Source organism: Penaeus japonicus, unplaced genomic scaffold (assembly GCF_977035675.1).
Source record: "Penaeus japonicus unplaced genomic scaffold, GWHDUDI00000001_assembly GWHDUDI00000026, whole genome shotgun sequence".
Lineage (NCBI taxonomy): Eukaryota > Metazoa > Arthropoda > Malacostraca > Decapoda > Penaeidae > Penaeus > Penaeus japonicus.
Window position 1 is genome coordinate 13,240,814 of NW_028234428.1, and position 20,000 is coordinate 13,260,813.

The 20,000-nt window shown below is 36.4% G+C and overlaps 1 protein-coding gene across 1 annotated transcript in view; it reads left to right on the forward strand.

The window, feature by feature from the left end:
- LOC122244730 (uncharacterized) overlaps positions 1-6,560 on the forward strand; it is a 7,003-nt gene extending 443 nt beyond the window's left edge. The window contains exons 2-6 of the mRNA XM_086551996.1: positions 2,750-2,910; positions 3,423-3,566; positions 3,787-4,001; positions 4,285-4,410; positions 4,963-6,560. Coding sequence (XP_086408122.1) covers positions 2,750-2,910; positions 3,423-3,566; positions 3,787-4,001; positions 4,285-4,410; positions 4,963-5,128 — 812 coding nt within the window. The 3' untranslated portion in view covers positions 5,129-6,560. The remainder of the gene's footprint in view (positions 1-2,749; positions 2,911-3,422; positions 3,567-3,786; positions 4,002-4,284; positions 4,411-4,962) is intronic.
- The last annotated feature ends 13,440 nt before the right edge of the window (positions 6,561-20,000 follow it).

Consider the following 20,000-nt stretch of genomic DNA (forward strand, 5'->3'; position numbering starts at 1 on the left):
TCGTACTTTCTGGTCGCTTGTGTTATCTTTTCCTTACATCAAGAATATCCGTTCAGTTGACAGTGGTTGCAATGTCACCAGAAGGATGATTGCAAGTGAAAACAATGAATGATAATGATCGAGTCCATTAGAATTAAGCTTATTTGTTAATTGATGGGCTCTGGAGCATAGACAGTCATGGGCATATGTCTGATCATTAAGATGAGACTGATGCGTTTTCTCTGGTTTATTTGTCCATTACGCATTTTTCTTTTAGCTTCAGCTAAGCTAGGAGTAAGTAGGTGAATGACGCAACGTTATCGTGTGGATACAAGGAACGTCCATATGTCCTGCCTTTTAGGACGGTTCAAGGAGGTGGAAGTCATATTTTTTGTGGTTATTTGTAATGTTCAATAATTATCCCACAATTTCCTGGGTATATTTTATGTGCTCGCAGCTATTGTGGTTTATGTTATCTCAATAATTAGTTTCTGCAGATTAGAATGATTTTATCGAGATGGTAAAAAGCTTGTTAGTTTTTGCATACAATTACCAATCATTTTCCTTCACAAACTTTTACATTAATAAAGGATAACAAAACAGAAATCTGGATTTTGTTGGTCAGATTGTCTTCAGAGAGATTTTGATAATAAGTAAACGGACTACACCCCCCCCCAAAAAAAAAAAAAAAATAGAAAATGAATAAATAAAAATAAATAAATAAATAAATAAATAAATCAGATGTAAGGCTTATATGTTGTGGACATTCAGGTTTTATTCCACAATATGTCACAGATTAATTAAGATATTGGGAAAATCTTCGCACAGCTAAGATTATTACCTGTCTTTATTGATTGTTATTGTAAATACCAAGCGTTCAGGTACCATGACCGATGCCCAAAAGAACAACAATTGTCCGAGGCTGTGGGAGGTATGAGTGCTAGAATAAGTCCGGAGCGGCTGAAACCTACTTGGCGTTTGGTATGGGGTGACGGATTTGGAGTACTGCCAAATGTATGATAAAGTGCATTGAAGTTGAGGTCAGAATACTATCCATGAATAGAAATGATATCAATACCGAACAAATACATTGATAGATTCTTTTAAATCCACATTATCTTGGTGAGAAAATGAGGTTGATGTTTATAAGTTCTGGTTGAGGTTAGGGCAATGATCCCCCCCCCCCCATCACCACCACCACCACCACCACCCACACATCAGCTGACATTATCTATAGATTTCATAATGCAGTCTTTCATACTGGTACAACACTTACACTTCCTTTGGTTTAAGAAATGTATATTTATATTTATGAATTGTTATATTGCTATTAACATGAGGGAAGTTAGGAAGTGACAATGAGAGTGAAAATATTGTTGACTGGGGGGGGGGGGAGTGATAATGGAGAGGATGTTCATGATAAACACACTCACACCCACACTCACACGTTCACATGTGCCTTCACCTTCACCTTCACCTTCATTTGCACATGCAAGACACCCACACCCACACTCTCACTCTCACTCTCACTCTCACTCTCACTCTCACTCTCACTCTCACTCTCACTCTCACTCTCACTCTCACCTACTCACACCCACACTCACACTTACACTCACACCTGTACCCACACTTACAACCACACTCACACCTGCACTCACACCCACACTCACACTCACACTCACACTCACACTCACACTCACACTCACACTCACACCTTCACTTACACCTTCTCCTTCACTTGCATCTGCACCTGCACCCAGACACACTCTCACTCTCACTTGCACTCGCACTCACTCACTCACTCACTCACTCACTCACTCACTCACTCACTCACTCACTCACTCACTCACTCACTCACTCACTCACTCACTCACTCACTCACTCACACATACACACTCACATCCACACTCACACCTACTATATCTACACCCACACCACACCTACACCACACCTACACCACACCTACACCACACCCATACTCATACTTACATTCACACCAAATCAAACCTATACCTACACCCATACCCACACCCACATTTACACCTACACTCACACCTACACCTACACAAACCTACATCTTAGCCCACACACACACACACACACACCTCACCCACATATATATATATATATATATATATATATATATATAATATATATATACATATATATATATATATAAATATATATATATATATATATATATATATATATATAATATATATATAATATATATATATATATATATATATATATATATATATATATATATATATATTTATATATATATATTTATATATCCACATACCTGTGCCTAAACAATTATCGTCACATAAGCTCATGCCTACACACCTCAACTACACACACATTTCTGCAAACCCACATCCACACTTACTTGCCTACTTGCCCTTATCCACATAATTTAGAAGAATTAAAATGTCTGTAATGATGTGTGACCTCTCACAGTCTTATGTATATAATGTAAACAAATTGTAATGTACAACTGCATTAACAGTTTAAAACGAAAATCATCTTTCATGTTTAGAACTAATCTTTGGCATCTTAACTAGCAAGAAATATGGTATTCACTGTCATATATCATAAACTAATTTTTATTATTATTGTCATTATTATTTTTGTTTGTTTGTCACTGCTAATGCACTATTTGTTTTTTAGTTTAACTATTGTACAGTATTGATTAAAGGTCAGATCTTCCCAAATTTATCCCAAACTATAAATGATTTCCTTTCAACTAAGATTCTCTTCTCAACAGGTGACACTCCAGAATGTACTGGGAAGTGTAAAGACCTGGAAGATACCCTGACTGCAGTGCGAGAAGACATTGTTGAGTCCCTGAACGCTTGGGTAGTCCGCACCCACTCGCCAGCCCTTGCTAAGCAGTATGGGCTGACTGTAGCTGGACAACAGAATCCTGTAAGTTATTCTTTCCTTTAGATAGAGAACTAACTGCCTTACTTCATTGCAGCTTCAATTGACCAATAGATGAGATATCTGTGTTAAGGGTATAAACAAGTATTTATCTTAGTATGGTACTGGGTATATTAGCCAGGTAATGTCATTCTAAACAGTATGTGGTTAGTTCTTAAGTGAGTAATGTGAAATTAAGAAAAGTGGATTTGTTCTACTCTTGTGCTCTTTAGATAGACAATATAACTAAAACATAAAATTGACTACATACAATGCTATCTTTGAGAGATGTATTAAAACCTAATAAAAATGTTATATGTAAATGAGAATTTGTTAGTTTGATTCATTAAATAAAAACATAGAATATATTTTAAGTAATATTTGTAAAAGACCATAGGCTAATTTAATCACATAAAACACATGGTATGGGTGGAACAGCTAATGAGGCTTCAGGCTGTATGTGAGTGTTAGGTAGCACATTTTATAATCCTAATCTCAGTCGTGAATTCCTCCAACAGAAAATAGAACCTGGCATAATTTTTGTGCGATCTGGAATACCTATGCTCTACAACGGGCCAGCTGATGATGACGAGTTCCTGTTGCATATGTTTGTGTCAAACTTGGACTCGGCTGTGAAATCCCTCGGGGATTCTACCTTCGAGGTTTGTTGATGGCTCTTTGGAGATGTGTGGATTTACAAAGTATATATGTGTGAGTGTTTTACATTCTAAAGTCCATGAACCAAATTTTATTTCTGAAGCTGTTTGAAAGCGAATTTATCCCAAACCTATTCCTGTCAGTGGAAAGAAATATAAGATGAACATTAAAGACAAGGTTTTCATGATTCATTATTTTAATGCATAACCATTCAATCGCCTCCAGCATGAGACTCAGGCATCAACAGGTGCCACGACAGGGGACTGGCTAGTTATGTTCACTCGCGCAGGATGTGAAAAATGCGCACACCTGAGGGCAACAGTAGAAGCTGTTGCTGCAAGCATGCGCAACAGAAAGAATGTGGCTATTGTTGACCGCGACACCGATGGTGGCCAGACTACACGAAGATTTGGCGTGAAAGACTTCCCTTCTTTAATACTGTAAGTATATAGAGTTTTTGAGAAGTTTGTTAGAGAATGCTGGTATGCACATGTATGTACATACCCTTCAATTTGCAGGATACACTAACTCTACACAGGAACAAACAAGCCATTGTTACCACTTTCACCTCCACCACCACTGCCACTGCCACCATCATCATATAGAGCACATTAATTTATATATATATCTATATTTACACATTTTACATAGGCATAGATACATGAATGTTGATATACCCAAACACACATACTCTCTAAGAGCAAGTGGCTTTCCTTGGCACAGGTTCCGGTTAGGTCGTCTCTACCGCTACGACTTGCCGCTCCTGGATGCGAAGACCCTGGAGGCATTCATGACGGATGGCTTCAGAAATGCTCGCGCTGAGGAAATTCCCCACCCTAAGACACCCTTGTAAGTGCCGTGGAGATTAGTGTCAGTCTTGATTTACGTTTTAGTGTGGGAAGAGAATGATTAGTTTGCGTTTTGGGGTATTGTTGAAAAAATGCATAATGCATTTGTAGTTTTTGTGTTCATTATTATCTTTTTTCCTGGTCAAATAGAATAATGAATGAAAATTAAAAATATATTAAAGACTCATGATATTGTACCGTAGGGTAGTTTTTGCACATTAGAAATTGGCATACCATATCTTATTTTATATTTTATACAATATTGAATTTTTATTTATTTCTTAGTTAATTGTTGAGAGACACTTTTTTTATGCTTTCACAAATCATTAATTTATATTACACCAGATATATAATTACAGAAATATATGTAATGAAAGATGCATACAACATTTTTTGTTCACAAAATTTTTCTACGCAGAGGAAAGACTCATAAATTATTACTCTAATAACAGAAAAATAGCACTCCAAGTATAAAGAAAACTTGCCGTGAGATAGACAGAGATCTTGCACCCTAGGATGATTTAAATTTTCTCATTTTCTCCCAAAATCTCAGCGACGACTTCACCGAACAGTGCGCAGACTGGCTGAGGGAGAATCCTAGCATTGTAAATGCGGTGCTCTGTGCAGGCATGGGGCTGCTGCTAGTAGTAGTCATGGCCGCAGCTGGCTTTATGAAGTCATCGCCGGCCACCAAAAAGGAGAGCAAGAAGAAAAAATAACCGAGATGTGGCCAAGAAAGCTAAGACACTCTCTTTATTATCATATATATTTTTTTTTGTTCTTTATCTATGCACTTTTTTGTGTGTGAATATATATAAATATATTTTTTTGTAATTTGACTAAAAAAAAAATAATGGTTTCATAGACTCATTGAAGCCAAATGTATTTGATGGACATTTTTGGATTGCCATTCCGTTTGTTTCTGTGTTGTAGACTTGCCATGTTTATTTTTGTTATTATTTAAATGTGCCTATGAGCAGGTCGCTGCAGGTCATATACCATTCTAATCTGGTACTCTTTGTGTGACAGACCCTAAGAATTAAGAATTTTGAGAACCATCGTTGGTCGGCAAGTAATTGTACCAACGCTCTCTAAGTCTCTACGTAGATTAGGATTTTTGAATCTTTTCATAATTACATACTTAGTGTAGTTACTTTACTCTACATGGGAAGAAAAAAAAAGAAAAGAAAGCATGTCGAAAGTAAGTCAAAATAATCTTCGTTACATAATTACATAAATTTAGGGTTGACTTTGGGCCTCCACTTGTAGCTAGTATATTTACAATCAAGACAAGAAAGGAGAGATAGATTTAAATAAAACTTCGGTGCAAATTCAAAGTATGCTAAGATGCATGTCAATTGCTGGATCACAGAGTACCAGATGAGAGAGGATCTACTTTAATTCTTTTGTTAATGAGTACTGTGTTACTAAATGATATATGAATATTTAATTAATTTTATATATGTCTTATTACCTAATTATTTTTGTTATCTAATTATCATTATTATTATTGATATTATTATTATTTTAATTATTATTGTTGTTATTATTATTATTATTATTATTATTATTATTATTATTATTATTGTTATTATTATTATTAATATTATTGTTATTATCATCAACGTTATTGTTACAATAATTATTATTATTTAAGATATTACTATTATTATTATTATATTTTTGAAATATAACATTATTATTATTATCATTTTATATTATTATTTATTTTAAAGATAACTTATTAATAATTTTTAAAATTACTGTTATAATTTTGATGATACTGAAAAATGCACTGTTGTATGATTTTAAAAATATTTTTTTATTTTGAAACTCCTATTTACTCTACATGTGTCATTCAATGTTTTTGTAATTTAAAATTTGTAAAAAGGATCCTCTGTAACTATATGTAGATACTAAGTGCATGTACTTGATGTATTGTCGTTGTAAGATAAAAAAAGAAAACAGACAAACATTGTTTTGAGATGTCACGTTGCTCTCTTTATACAGTACTTAGCATAGGAAAGATCTGCTTGTTCAGTGGTTTCCTGTTTCCTGTTCAATTTGTAATTTTGCACATTCCTTTTTAGGTGATGGATAGCTTTTGCAAACTTTTGAAAGAGATTAATAAATTATTTTCCATTAAATATATGTTTGGATTTTGTTTCTCCCTGTAGAAGTGAACCATTGAAATAATAAAGTCAGGGCCCACTTTATAAAGTTTGTTCATCTTAAAATGGTTTTATATACTAAGATATGTAGCCTGACAACTGTGATTTACATAATGTGAAACTATACCTTTTTGGAAAAATTTGTGAACCGTATGGGAACATCCCTTTTAGATGTACCTATAGATGGCCCTGCGAATATACAGAAGGCCTCTACATTATATTGCTTCCTCATTATGTTTTTCGCTGTTTTGTCTCTCCATCTGCCAGGGATGATGATGATATTTTTAATCTACGACAGAAATGGTCTAGAAGAAAATTTTCTCATATTGCTGAAATCTACAAGATGGCAGCTTCAGATTTTACGTTTTCAATGTTGAACGTCTATCCAAGTACTATCACTTATTTTTCTATCTTTACTCTACAATTTTGATGATAAGTTTCATGCCCTCCACACTCATTGGGGCTAAAATTGCCTCTAGAGTAGTCAGCATTGACTAAAAGTACAATAATCCTACAGCAGTTTTCAGTATCAACATTGCCTATTGGCAGCACAGCAAAATTGGGAATTACCTGTTATAAAATTTGACTTAAAGTCCACTTCATGAGGATTACTGATGTGTCAGCTGATGGAAATTGCAGACTAATAACTTATAGAATTATGAAGAAACAAAACACGCCCTCCTTTATATTTTCAACCTTGATTTCAGTTTTCAAGTATTGTCTATTTCCTTGACCAACCGGGCTTACTAATATAACAGTGATATTATTTATATTACTGGACTTACATAATTGATGAATTCGTAATTGACTGGAAACACTGCTGTAAAACCACTTAAGGATTTTTTTTTATCATCTCTAACTCTCCAAGACTACAAAGCATCTTTTTTTAAGAAATCCATTTTAACTTCATGATTAACCCTATTGTCCATAGTATATACTTTAATATATATGACTGATAATGCCGAGTTAAATGCTGAAGGATTAAGAGAAAAATGAAAAGAATAAAAACATATAAAAAATATGAATTATATATATACATATATATATATATATGTATATATATATATATATATGTATGTATGTATATACATGTATATATATCTATATATGTGTATACATATATATATACATGTATATTTATCTATATATCTATATCTAATATTTGGTGTCAAAACAGCAGCTAATATATATATATATATATTATAATTCAAATATATATAAGACACGATATATATATATTGTGATGGGTATAAGATTACTCTAAAATCCACACATAGAGAAATAAAAGGTTGGTGTCAAACACAGCAGCTAATACAATAACAATATATTATAACTTCAAAATAATCACAGTGTAAAGATACGATATAACATATTTAAGACAAGAAATGACTCTGGAAATAAAGATCAAGATTAGCATTGGTACGCAAATCGTAGAAGCAGAAGTGTGGGAGGTTGGTGTTGGCAGTTGAGGTCAGAAGACCAAGTGTGTCTTCGCTACCGTCAGTATAACTCAGGTCGGCTCCCTAGCCGGGGCGATGACCCGTCTACAGGAAAATAGGTGTGGCTGATCCAAGTGTCAGCTTGGGTCGCTATTTCCTGATTGGCTAGTTTCGGATCATCGCAATTCATAGGTCCGCCCTTCGATAGGCCTGATTTTCCTATGATCCGGAAATGACCAGATTCTCCAGAAGGCCAAAGTCGCAGGTGCTGCCTGGGACGTGTCTTTGTCCGGTCCCTGGGTGATATGCGAAACCCGGTAACTAAGAAGATCACATCTGTGTATTGTAATTTGATCATATTTTCTCAGGTCAGACATTTGCGTTGTTAAAATTTAAATATAAATACCTTCATACATATATACATACATACATACATATATGTATATATATATATTTATATATATATATATATGTGTGTGTGTGTGTGTGTGTGTATACATGTATATATATCTATATATCTATATCTATATATATATGTATATACATGTATATATATCTATATATCTATATCTATATATAGATTGATAGATATATAGATATATATATACATGTATATATATATATATATATATATATATATATATATATATATATATATATATTATATATATATATATATATATATATATATATATATATATATATATATTATATATATATGTATATATAATATATATATAATATATGTAATTATGTATAATATATATATTGTATATATATATATATATATATATATATATATATATATATATACATATATATAATATATATATATATATATATATATATATATATATATATATATATATATATATACATATATACATATATATATATGTATATATATATATATATATATATATATATATATATATATATATATATATATATATATATATATATATATATATATATATATATATATTATAATATATAAAAAAATATATATACATGCTTATATATGTAAAAAATATGGGTAACAGCACCACCACATTTTGAAATATTCAGATGGCGGCCCTGTTCTTTGCCAAAGTCCTACAGTCCCCGCCGGACTCGCAGCTAAGACAGAAAGTGCAGCGTCGGCTTGCACAGAACCATGAACTCTTTGCTAACAACACCTGGCTGTCTCACACAGCCAGGTGCTGAAACGCTTTGAGCTCAAGGAGACACTACTGGCTAAGGGCATGGACCTCTCTCACCCTGACTATGCCACAGCCCCGCCGTGGGCACGATCCTTGATAGAGTTTTCTGTCATGAGCCCGTCAAGGAGAAAGACACAGTACTCACCGCCTCTGTTAAGGGATGAGGCGAAGAGGAATATCGCAGCAATCACTCCGCCGGGCAGTAAAACCTATTTCACGGATGGTTCTGTAGACTCCATTACCAGCACTGCAGACGCCGGTTTTGCAGCAAAGAGTATAACGAGAGCTATGCGGGTATCTGACAATGCCTCCTCGGTCCAGGCAGAGGCAGTCGCTATTATGGGATCCCTAGCCCATGCAGCCCAGACGGACGGGCATGTCATACACACAGATTCTAGGGCCGCCATTGACAGTCTGCGACAAAGCACGCCCCTTGATAACGTTTATCTTCTGACCACGATTCTCACCATTGCTCAGAGAATCCTGGATCAGGGTAGACGCATTGTCATCAACTGGATTCCAAGCCATGTTGGTATTGAAGGGAACGACTTAGCTGACAGGTTGGCAGAGGAAGGCAGGAAGAAACCCTTGAGTGACCTTGTGGTGCATCCTAGCCGGGAACTGCTAAGGCGTAAAGCGATGGCTGCAGGGCAGGTCGGTGCCCTGCAGCGCCACAGAGAGGAAGCGAGAACCTCCCCCTCGGCCAGCTGGTACTCAGACGCCACAGGCTATGAGTCGATGTTACTCTCTACAAGAATATCAAGGTGTGTCGAAGTCAGCCTTCACAGACTGAGAATAGGCTATCCTTGTGCGTGGCAAATCATACCCACCATTGGGCATGATGAGCGACGTTGTGATCTTTGTGGCGCGCCGGACGCCAAATTAGAGCACTACCTGATAGAGTGCGAGCACACTCTGAACTGAACTGAACATTTTGAAATGTCATTGTTTGTCACAAACGTAGTAATTTGTCTACAAACAGGAAATGAAACACACAAGACAATAATTCGATTATTGTTCCATTACATTGACGTATCTAATTTCTTTTAAGTGTAAATGGCTTATAAGGAGCCTTTTTTTTTCTCTCTCTCTCTTTCTCTCTCTTTCTGTGTCTCTTCCTATAACTAGCTATATACAGTGCTTATTCTGTGTTCAGTATAAGTGCCAATAAGCCAACACGTATGAATCTAGACGTAAAGGCATGTCACAAAATGAATATCAAAATTTAAGATACATTATTTCCCTCTTATGAATTCTTCCTCCAGTTAAAAGTTAGAGAATAAAGAAACATGTAATTCGTTTAGAAAGAGCGAGTTCATATATTGCACTAGAAAAAAAGGTAATGTTACCTCCCATCGCGATACCTGTGTTAATTAACTCATGATAATCTTTAGACTTTTAAAAGAACCTAAGGTGCCTTAGCTTTTCAAAATAACGAAATAAGCTTTGTTTTTACAGAAAACATATTTTATCATATTAACAATTTCCAGTGCTACCTTAATGATGTTGACGTAATAAAAATACTCAAGGCTTGTTTCTATGTAGATTTGTATTTTATTGACAAATATCCTTAGATTGGTGTTGTCACTACTTTGATAATATTATGGGAAACGAAATGGATCCACGCGCGTATTTTGCCTAATTCATGAGACCATAACATTACTGGAACCAACAACTATTCAGTTTTCTAGAAATCATCTTTCAAAGATTTTCGTGCTTATATAATTTATTCCTTATAATTTATTCTCATGTAATTTATTCCTTATATTGAATTACTATTTTCGAATTATATATTTAGTACATTCTAGGGCATGTGACCTAAAATTCCTATTTGGTTATCAATAGTATATATATATAGCAGGAGAACTACATTATATATAGTATTTATAGTTTATATCATACACATAGACTAATGTATTAATTAACTATTACAACCTCTACTGACAGTAGGTAAGAAGTGCATAGAAGAAGAATCAAAATTCAGTGAAAATATCAAAATACACACAGGAAATACGAATAAAATAAGAAAAAAAAACTTTATTTAACGAAAAGCTGCTACATCAGTATCACATAGCAGTAAATATGGCAAGACAATAACGAATATTATAACAATGGCGATAATCAGATCACAAATAACATCTATTTAGCGAAGTATGGCATTTATAAACCTATATAGAGTATAAGTGAGTTACACTTAGAAAACGAGGTTGCGCATTACAGCTGCATCTCTATAATATTGCATTTATATGTTAATGTATTTCCGTTTTACTTTTATGTAGATTCTAGATAGTCCTTAGTTTACATAAAGCATAATGGAATCCATACATACAGAGAATAGTAAGAACCGAACATTTCAGATGTTTTTAAATTCCAATATCCCATTTCTCTTCTTTCTTCATAGTTTTTTTTTGTTTTTTGTTTTTTGTTTTAATAATTACTCACGCAGATATACTCTCTAAGTCACACTTGATGTAAAATTCTACGCATTCATTAGTTAAATAATGCATAAAATTGACATAATATGATGACCATTGTTACAGCATGAGCTACTGCGGCTGCTCAGTTAATCAATTTATTAATTAGTTTACTGAAAGTGGTCAAACCTGAAATACGTTACATGGTTACAATTAACATTGGCATAATCTGTCTCAATAATAGTTTTACCTTTTACAATTGTATAATACGTGTTGATATACTAAACAAGGTTATAAAGTAGATATAGATCTCTTAAACTAGATCTCTGTTATCATTAAATACATATACAGCGTGTTATTATACTAAACAAGGTTATAAAGTTGATATAGATCACTTAAACTAGATCTCTGATATCACCAAATACATACACAGCGTGTTATTATACTAAACAAGGTTATAAAGTTTATATAGATCACTTAAACTAGATCTCTGTTACTAAATACATACACATTGCGGAACAGACGCCGTCCTCTTTAGCTATTCTTATCATACAGGTTGTTCACGTCCTCTCACGACGGTGTGGTGTTCTATGCTGTTTCAATGCCTCTATATATGGTCTTTCACAGCCTATCGTGGCTTCGTCAGCACAGGAAAACAAGGGAGTACTGTTCGTGATACGTAAACACATCTTCTGTAATGAATGTGGGGCCATGTGGTGCGGTTAGCTATGTGGGGTCGCTTGGTGACACTAGCTGACCTGCTGCACCCTCTCCACAGTCAAATTGCCCCATGTAGCATGGTGTCTGTGGGTTCTTTGATCTCTTCTTCTCCTCTCTCATCTCTTTTATCCCTTTCCTCTTTCTTCTGTCTCTCGTTAATGTCCTTTCTTCTATCTATCTCCATTTAAGTCCTTTGACGTCACCATCGGCATTAAAAAACAATTTTTTAAAGGATAATTGCGCATGATTTTTTACGGATAGCTTCTCTATGGTAAGACCACCTCCCCGCCCCCTCCAAAAAAAAGCTGTGATTCACTGTAGAAAAAAAAATGTAATCTACGATATTCTGGGAGTAACTTTCCTGTGGTAAGACCCCCTAAACTGTAATTCATTGTAAAAAAACAAACTGTAACTCGTAATTTTTAGGGATAATTTTCCTGCGGTTGGACCCCCTAAAAAGACAACACATAAGGCATAACACGCTTATTCACTAAGTTTTTAACTTTGGTAACTGAAGGAGGAAGAAGCTTGAAAAATTGGACGAAAAGCAATAAAACAGAAAGACGGAACGCAAGAAAAGTTAAAAAGAGGAATGAAAGAGTGTAAAGAACTCCTGTAATTAATTGCGTAATCAGTATACATGTTATATACAACTAGACAGGCTATTAATTACCATCACGTGTACAATAACGTCAAATATTATTCCTCTATGTTTTCGAGAGTAGATGTAAAACCTTTAGAACAGAGCTCATTGTAACAATATTGAAAAAAAACATGAATTCGAAGGTCCAAATCGAAGAAAGAGAAATGCCCTTGAAGCTCAAAATCAGGGAGAGAAAAGTGCCCCTTTAGTCAAATTCAGGGAGAAAAAGGTGCCCTTACAGTCAGTTCCCTTTTCAACTGAGCCTTTCTGAGTGCCTGTGCCCATCACTGCATACGAATTATTTAATGGATGTGTACAAGACGTAATGAGCAGATACGGATTTTCTACTAAAATTTTAATCTATTACAACGGTATAGTAAAGCACACATAATACTAACACAAAAAGGGGGTCCTGATATGTCAAGTGCCACCCCCTAGGCCCTGTCTGGAGTGCCAAGAGAGTGCCGCTGGTGCCTGTCCTGAGACCAAAGCATGCAAATTAAGTTCATGTACAACGGGTTAGCAGATAATTCCAGAAACACCTGCAGAGATAGAAATGTGCATAAAAACAGTGTATGCTTTTTATTTCAGAATAAACAACTCTCTCACTCACTCTGTCACACACTCACTCACTCACTCTCACTATCTCCCCCCCCCACTCTCTCTCTCTCTCTCTCTTCCTCTCTCTCTCTCTCTCTCTCTCTCTCTCTCTCTCTCTCTCTCTCTCTCTCTCTCGCTCTCTCTCTATCTCTCTCTCTCTCTCTATATATAATATATATATATATGATATATATATACATATATATATATATATATATATATATATAGATATATATATATATATATATATATATATATGTATATACATATATATATATATATATATATATATATATATATATATATAATATATATATTATATATATATATATCTTCTCTTATAATTTTTTTCTATCAATCATATCTTTTCACTGTATCTCATATTCTTTATTCTAATTCTCTTTTTTTTTCTGTCTTGTCTTGCGGAGAACCAATAGACTGGGATTTGCTGGACGCCATTAAGAACGGGGGTACTTCCAGTCGGTAAATCAGTTCGCCTTTAAGCATGGTGTTAAGATGGTTTGTTGTTGAATAAAACTATAAAAACGGGAGATACATGCCAAAGGTCGTATTCTGCATACATACACACAAAAAGAAAGAAAGAAAAAACAAAAAACAAACATAAATCCTGGCTATGCATTGGACATAATTGTTGAACCCATATATATATATATATATATATATATATATATATATATATATATATATATATATATATATATATGTATATAGTATATATATATATATATTATATATTATATATATACACATATATATAATATATATATCATATATATATATATGAGATATAATATATATATATATATATATATATATATATATATATATATATATATATATATGTTGAACCCAAATATATATATTATATATATGTATATAGATAATATATATTATATATATACATATACATATATATATTATATATATGTATAAGATATATATTATATATATACATATATATATATATATATATATATATATATATATATATATAATAATATATATATATATAATATATAATGTGTGTGTGTGTGTGTGTGTATATATATGTATATATATGTATATATATACATATATATACATATATATATATATATATATATATATATATATATATATATAGATAGATAGATAGATAGATAGATAGATAGACAGATAGATAGAAGATACACACACACGCACATTCACACACACACGCACACACACTATCACACGCACATGAACATGCACACGCACGCATGTTATTTAGTAACATAAAACCTGCGCCTCCCCGCCCGCCTTGACGCAATCTCTTTGGTTCAGTTGCAGTTGCGCCTTGGTTTTTCTTCTCGTTTTTTTTTTGTTTTTTTTTACACTTTTTACTTTATATTTCCTTTTTTGGGGAGGAGGTTCTTTCCTTTTCTTCTCGTTTTTTTATTATTATTTTTTTTTTACGTTTCCTGATTTTGGGATGGGGGGGGGGGGACTTTCCTGATACTTTTGTCTTTTTTTCTCGTCTTTTATTTCATTTCACCTTTTTTTAACTTGATATTTCCCCCTTTTTTTTTTCTTTTAACATTTCCTGATTTTGGGAGGGGGGGTGGTCTTTCCTGATACATTTGTCTTTTTTTCTCGTCTTTTTTTTTTCTTTTTTCTACACTTTTTTTTACTTTACATTTCCTGATTTTGGGAGGGGGGTTCTTTCCTGATACTTTTGTCTTTTTTTCTCGTCTTTTTTTTTTTCCTTTTTTTCTACACTGTTTTTACTTTACATTTCCTCATTTTTGGATGGGGGTTATTTCCTGATACTGTTGTCTTTTTCTCTCGTGTTTTTTTTTCATTTTGTTTTACACATTTTTTACTTTACATTTCCTTATTTTGGGGGGGTTCTTTCTCGATAAACCGCCATTATATTGGCCGCCATTTTGAATTTTTTCGGTGTCTCACGGCTTTTATCAAAAGAGCAATACTCAAGATAGATAGATAGATAAATAGATAGATAGATAGTAGATAGATTAATAGATAAATAGATAGATAGATAGAAGATAGATATATAGGCAGATAGATAGATAGATAGAAGAGAGATAGATAGATAAATAGATAGATAGATAGAAGATAGATAGATAGATAGAAAAGAGATAGATAGAGAGAAGATAGATAAATAGACAATAGATAGATAGATAGAAGATAGATATATAGGCAGATAGATAGATAGATAGAAGAGAGATAGATAGATAGATAGAAGATAGGTAGATAGATAGAAGATAGATATATAGATAGATAGATAGAAGTTAGGCAGATAGATTAATATGTATATCACCCGGTAAAATTGCCGGCCCATACATGTACGTATGTATATATATGTTTTTTTATTTTTATTTATTTATTTATTTATTTTATTTTATTTTATTTTTTTTATTAAGTGTTACAAATCCAGTTGAGGTGATGGTCAACGCTGCTTTCCTTTTTCTTTTTGATTTCTTTTTTCTTCCCTATTGTTTTCTTTATATCTTTTCTTTCTTTTTTCTTTCTTCTTCCTTTTTCCTTAAGTGAGGCAGATCCAGTTGAGTAGATCGTCAGCGCTGCCTTTTTCTTTCTTCTTTTTTCTTACTTTTTCCGTTTCCTTTCTTTTTCCCCTTTTTTTCTTTTCTCTTAAATGTGGCAGATCCAGTTGAGTTGACCGTCAGCGCTGCCTGACGGAGCCGCGGTGTTCCCTCTGGCGCTGGGGCGGGGAAGGTGATGTCCCAGGCGCCGCCCTCGGAAAAGGTGATTCTTGCGCCGAGGAGGAAGGGCAATCCGACGGTGAGATTTGTCTCTGAGCGAAGTGCGAGAGAGCAGTCGCCCTCCATCTGGTTCCCGAAGCCCTCCACGGGCACATTCCTGCCCACGTAGTACTGGTTCTCCACGCCGTAGGCCGTCGCGGTTATCCTTGGCACTTTCAGCTTCTCCAGCTGCAGTTGCAACTCCGTGGCGTCCTCCATTGGGCAATAAAGGAGTGTGCTGCATCCAGTGTCCAGCAGTGCCTCGGTCGCGATGCCGTTTATGCGGACTTGCGTGTTTATGTCGTATTGCTCGCTGGTGTTCTTGGGGGGTTGCAGGAGCAGCATCTTGGGCGCCGCAGGATTGAGGTCGACGGTGCTGCACGCGCTCGTCAGGAAGTCCATACCCAGTAGGTTCTGGTTGCAGTGAGGCAGGATCCGGAAGCAGAACTCCTCGGAGATTAGAATGTGAGATCCGGCTAAATCGTCATAGGTGATTTGGGCTTTTACTGTAGCGTTACACATGGTGTCGTCGTCGCACGGCTCCACGGCGTCCTCGAGGCCACACATCTTGACCGCGAGGGGCGACAGGTACGTGAAGGGCGCGCCTGTGTCTACCAAGAAGAACTCAGGCTCTCCGTTGACCTCAAGTTCCACCTAAGGACTGGGTTCAAGGAACAACTCGATGGACTGGCCACTCGCAGGCATCTTTGTCGTCGACATACTTCAGGATTGCAATTGGAATTGGAATTTAACCGGCGTGGGATTCGGATTTCACCTTCGTAAAGAGGTAAGACCAGACGAGCGTTGAAGTTCGAGTGTGAAAGAAATTCGCATTCGATTATCATAAAGTGTCCTCGCTCTCTCTCTCTCCCTTCCTCCCTCTCTCCCTCCCACCCTATCTCTCTCTCTCTCTTCCTCCCTCTCTCCCTCCCACCCTATCTCTCTCTCTCTCTTCCTCCCTCTCTCCCTCCCACCCTCTCTCTCTCTTCCTCCCTCTCTCCCTCCCACCCTATCTCTCTCTCTTCCTCCCTCTCTCTCTCTATCTATTCCTCCCCCTCTCCCTCCCACCCTCTCTCTCTCTCTCCTCTCCTCCCGCTCGCCCTGGCCACCTCTCGCTAGATCGCTATCGCTCTCGCTCGAGAGAGCGGACGCACAGATACTACCACGGAGAGCGCGCAGCTCCTCCCTCTAGCCGCCCACCCTCTCTCCTCCACCCTATCTTCTCTCGCTATGCCTCCTCATCTCCAAACCCTCACTCTCTCTTCCACCCCGTCTCAATCTCTCTTCCTCCCATCTCCTCCCACCTATTCTCTCTCTCTCTTCACCTTATCCTCCCCTTAACTTAATTCCACTCACTCTCACACCATCTCCCATACCCACCACAACAACAAAAACAAATCCACAACAAAAACAACATAACACAAAAAACACCAACACAAACAAATAAACAACTAAAAACAAACACAAAACAAAACACAAAACACAACAAACACCCAATACCAAAAAAAAAAATATCCACTCACTAAAAAACAAAACCAATACATCACACAACCACAAAACACACAACAAAAAACAAACTCCTACCCCAAAAACCATACATGCACCCAAACCCAACAATAACAACAAAAACAAAACCCAAACCACCACAACAAACCCACTCAAAACACACCCCACACACCAACAACAACAACATACACATCCATCCCCCAACAATCACAAAACACCCCTCACTTCAAAAATAAACAAAAACCACATCCTCCACATATCCTCACTCTCATACACTCATCACTCTCAATTCTCTACCACTTCTCCCCCTCTCACTCTCATTCTTCTCATCTTTATCTCTCACACTACCACAAAACAAACAAAAACCACTCTCCACCCCCCTTACTCTTAAAAAACATCACTCCAACCACCCACCCTATATACTACCTCACTTCTCTCTTCCCTCCACCTCATTCTACTTCACTAACAACATCACCTCCCACTCACACACTACCCTCCCATTCACTAACACCACTCACACACATATATCCAACACTCCCCCACTCATCTTCATAAACCCTTACACTATACCACCACCATCACTCTCTCATCTCCCTCATCTCGCTCCCCACTAATTATCTGATCTCCTTCTCTCTTTAAACTATCATTCATCCCCCCCCTCTCCTCTCTCTTTCTCCCCCTCTCCCTCCCACCACTCTCACTGAACCATCCACTCACCCACCACCACTCTCTTTCATCTTCTCTACACTCTCTCTTCTCTCTCACTCTCTCACTCTCTCTCTCTCTCCTATTTAACACTCTTCATCTCTCTCTTCTTCCTCCCTCTCTCCCTCCCCCCTACTCTCATTAAAACCATCTCTTCCCTCCCATCTCTCTCTCTCTTTTATTATCCGCTCCACTCTCTTAAACAACTATAATTCCTCCCTCTCTCCCTCCCACCTCTCTCTCTCACTCTCTTCTCTTTCTCTCTTTCCCTCTCACTCTCTTTCTCTCACTCTTCCTGTCTCTCTCTCCCCCTCTCTTGTCTCTCTCTCTCTTCCCTCACTCTCTATCTTCTCTTCTCCTCACTCGCACCACTCTCCTTCTCTCTCTCTCTTCCTCTCTCTTCCACCCCACCCTTTTCTCTTCTCTTCACCTCTCTCTCTTCCTCCCTCTATCCTTCCCACCCCGCTCTCTCTCTCTCTGTTCCTCCCTCTTCCCTCCCCACCTCTCACACTCTTCATCTCTCTTTCTCTCACTCTTCTTTCCCTCTCTCCTCGCACTTCTCTCTCTCTTTATCCCTATCTCCCTCCACCTCTATCTCTCTCTTCCTCCTCTCTCCTCCCACCTCTCTCTTACTTTCTCTCTCTCTCTTCCTACCCCTTCCCCCCCCTCTCTCCCTCGAACCTTTTCTCTCTTCTCTCTCTCTTATCCCTGCTCTCCTCCCACCCTCTTTTTTCTCTCTTCTCCCTTCTCCCTCCCCCTCTCTTTTTCCTCTCTCTCTCAACTCCTCTACCCTCGACCCAACTCTCTATCTCTTTCTCTCCCTCTTCCTCCCATTCCCCCTCTCTCTCTACTTCCTCCCTCTATCCTCCCATCATCTTCTCTCTCTATTTCCTCTCTCTCGTTATAAATATCTCTCTAAGTATATCTATTTATCACTCTCATCTTTATCTCTTTCTCTCTCTCTCTCTCTCTTCTTCTCCCCCCCCCTCTTCTCTTAATTCTATTTCTCTAATCCCCTCCTTGTCCCTTCTCTCTCTCGCTCTATTTATCAATTCACTCAACTTCTCTCGCTGTCTTTTTCTATCTCTCCTCTTTATTCATCTCTCTATATATCTCATCTCACTCTCTCACTTTTTATTAATCACTCATCTCTCACACATCTATCTCTCTATTACTCTCTTCCTCTCTCCCCCCCCACCCACCCCACTATCTCTCTCTCTATCTTATTTCATCCCTCCGCCCTCCCCCTCCACGCCTCCCTCACTCACTCTCTCCTCCCACTCCCACGACTCACTCCTCTCCATCCCACACGACTAAACACACTATCTAACTCTCCTCACTGTCTCCCCGCTATACTCCATCACTATCACCCTCACCCCTATACTTTATACGTACTATATATATATATATCTATATCAAATTATATCAT